Source organism: Molossus molossus, unplaced genomic scaffold (genome assembly GCF_014108415.1).
Source record: "Molossus molossus isolate mMolMol1 unplaced genomic scaffold, mMolMol1.p scaffold_m16_p_21, whole genome shotgun sequence".
Classification (NCBI taxonomy): domain Eukaryota; kingdom Metazoa; phylum Chordata; class Mammalia; order Chiroptera; family Molossidae; genus Molossus; species Molossus molossus.
In genome coordinates this window covers 14,191,183-14,192,984 of record NW_023425357.1, presented here as the reverse complement: position 1 = coordinate 14,192,984, position 1,802 = coordinate 14,191,183, and the positions used below count along the sequence as shown (strand labels likewise).

The 1,802-nt window shown below is 55.8% G+C and overlaps 1 protein-coding gene across 1 annotated transcript; it reads right to left on the bottom strand.

Annotated features, from left to right (window-relative positions):
* Positions 1-950: 950 nt before the first annotated feature.
* Positions 951-1,358, bottom strand: LOC118638649 (28S ribosomal protein S16, mitochondrial-like). Its single transcript, XM_036274732.1, has one exon. The coding sequence runs from the start codon at positions 1,356-1,358 to the stop codon at positions 951-953; it is 408 nt and encodes a 135-aa protein (XP_036130625.1).
* Positions 1,359-1,802: the final 444 nt, after the last annotated feature.

Genomic DNA, 1,802 nt, shown 5'->3' with positions numbered 1-1,802 from the left:
TCAGAACGGAATAGACTTCCCCGAGGACCTGGAAGCGGCGGGTGGCATCCTCCTTGTCGTCCTCACCCACGCGGTCCGGGTGCACTTGCAGGGACACCTTGTGGTACCCGCGTCGCACCTCGCCACCCGAGGCCTTTCGCTGCACACCCAACACCCGGTCAATGTCAGGGGTCCCGAACACTTCCTCGCACTGCTCCAGCAGCCCCATGGCCAGCGAAAGTATGGAGTTGGCAGCAGCTTCCTCGAAAACAGCGAGACCGGCGGCACTTAAGTTCCGAACTGCTTCCATTTCCCGCACAAAACGCCCAGGGCGCCGGCATCACAAGAGGCGCCCAAAGGGGCGTGGCCACGACGCCGCACTTTACGGCTACTGCAGAGGAGCCTGGAAGGGCTAGCGTCCAACACCGCACTTTACGGCTGCTGCAGAGGAGCCTGGAAGGGCTAGCGTCCAAGAGCTTTGAAGCAGAGTCACTTTACGGCGGCTGCAAAGAGGAGCCTGGAAGGGCTAGCGTCGACGAGCTTGGAAGCGGAGCAGAGCGGAAGTCCTGATTTCTCCTACCACGGGAGCCACCTGACTCAGCGGAAGCAGAAGTAGCCTTATAGAAGCCACGCCCCTTCCCCCATGCGCTCCTCCCCTTACTCCAGAAATCTGGTGCCTATCTTCTCCCATTGCGGAATCTTCAATACGTGCAAGTCCATATTAGGTTGTTTGTTTCTTAGCAAAAAAAAACAAAAAAACAGCATGACATCAAATTTGGCAGTTCACAGGGTTCATATACATGTTGTTTTTTCCAAAGAATAAGAATTAAATAGATTTGTTCTTTTTCAAAGATGATCCTGACAAGACGATATGGAGCTCCATGGCCAGAATAATTTTGCAACCTGTAGGGTGGGGCTGCTGGGTGGGTACTTCCCTTGAGCTCTGGTTCATGCGACTGTGCTCACTGAAGTCAGCTTGCTTTTGTTTCTGCAGCCTTTGCATCTGTCTTCTGAGATGCGAAGAGGATTTCACGTGCCCGTTTCCGTCGCAGCCTCTCAGCATTTGTGATCAGCACGGAAGGCAGAGGGAAAAAGCCAGAAAGATCCAGAAGCTTTTCCACAAGTTTGGAGAGACGGACCCCACAGCCGATCCAGTGCCGGATCCGGTCCAAGTTGAGAGCAACGAGCTTCTCTCCATGACTGTTGAGCAGTGGATCATAGGAGCCTCGCTGCTCCACAGAACGGCCATCGCTGGGATACTTGTTGGGAGCCGCCACGATGTGGTAGAAAGGCCGGTTGGTGCAACTACCCAGGGAAAGAAGGATGGTTAAGCGGCCTCCACGGTAGGCCTTGTGGAGCAGAGCAGGGAGCTGGACCATGGTGCAGCCGGTGTGCGCCAGTGGCAGTCCCTCCCGGCGTCCCGCCACCCGCAAGGCCCAACTCTACCGCCTAAAGTGGCGGTGGAGGGTCGCGCAGGGTCAACGCTGTGAAACCGCGGGCATAACCGCGCCGAGCCCCCCACACCTATTTCAGAAAGACTGTACAGAGCCTTTCTCAGACGAGGAGCAGGTGAGGGTTCCTAAGTGGGTCTAGCAATCATCCCATGTTTTGTGGATTTTCAACAACACCTCTCATGTCTCACCTCACGTCTTAGGCAGGTGTGGAAATGAACAAGGACGGCTCCCTCCATGTCCCCGGGGGCAAGGACTCCAAAACCACTCTAAGGCCCTGGGTTACTGACAACCTGCTGCAGGTGGGGACACAGAGACTCAAGAAACTGCACGTTGCAAGGGGCAGTTCTCACCTGCAAGGGGCTTAAGGTC

What these genes read in the sequence shown, in the direction of transcription:
- LOC118638649 (XM_036274732.1), bottom strand. Translation starts at nt 1,358, where the DNA reads ATGGTCCAGCTCCCTGCTCTGCTCCACAAGGCCTACCGTGGAGGCCGC.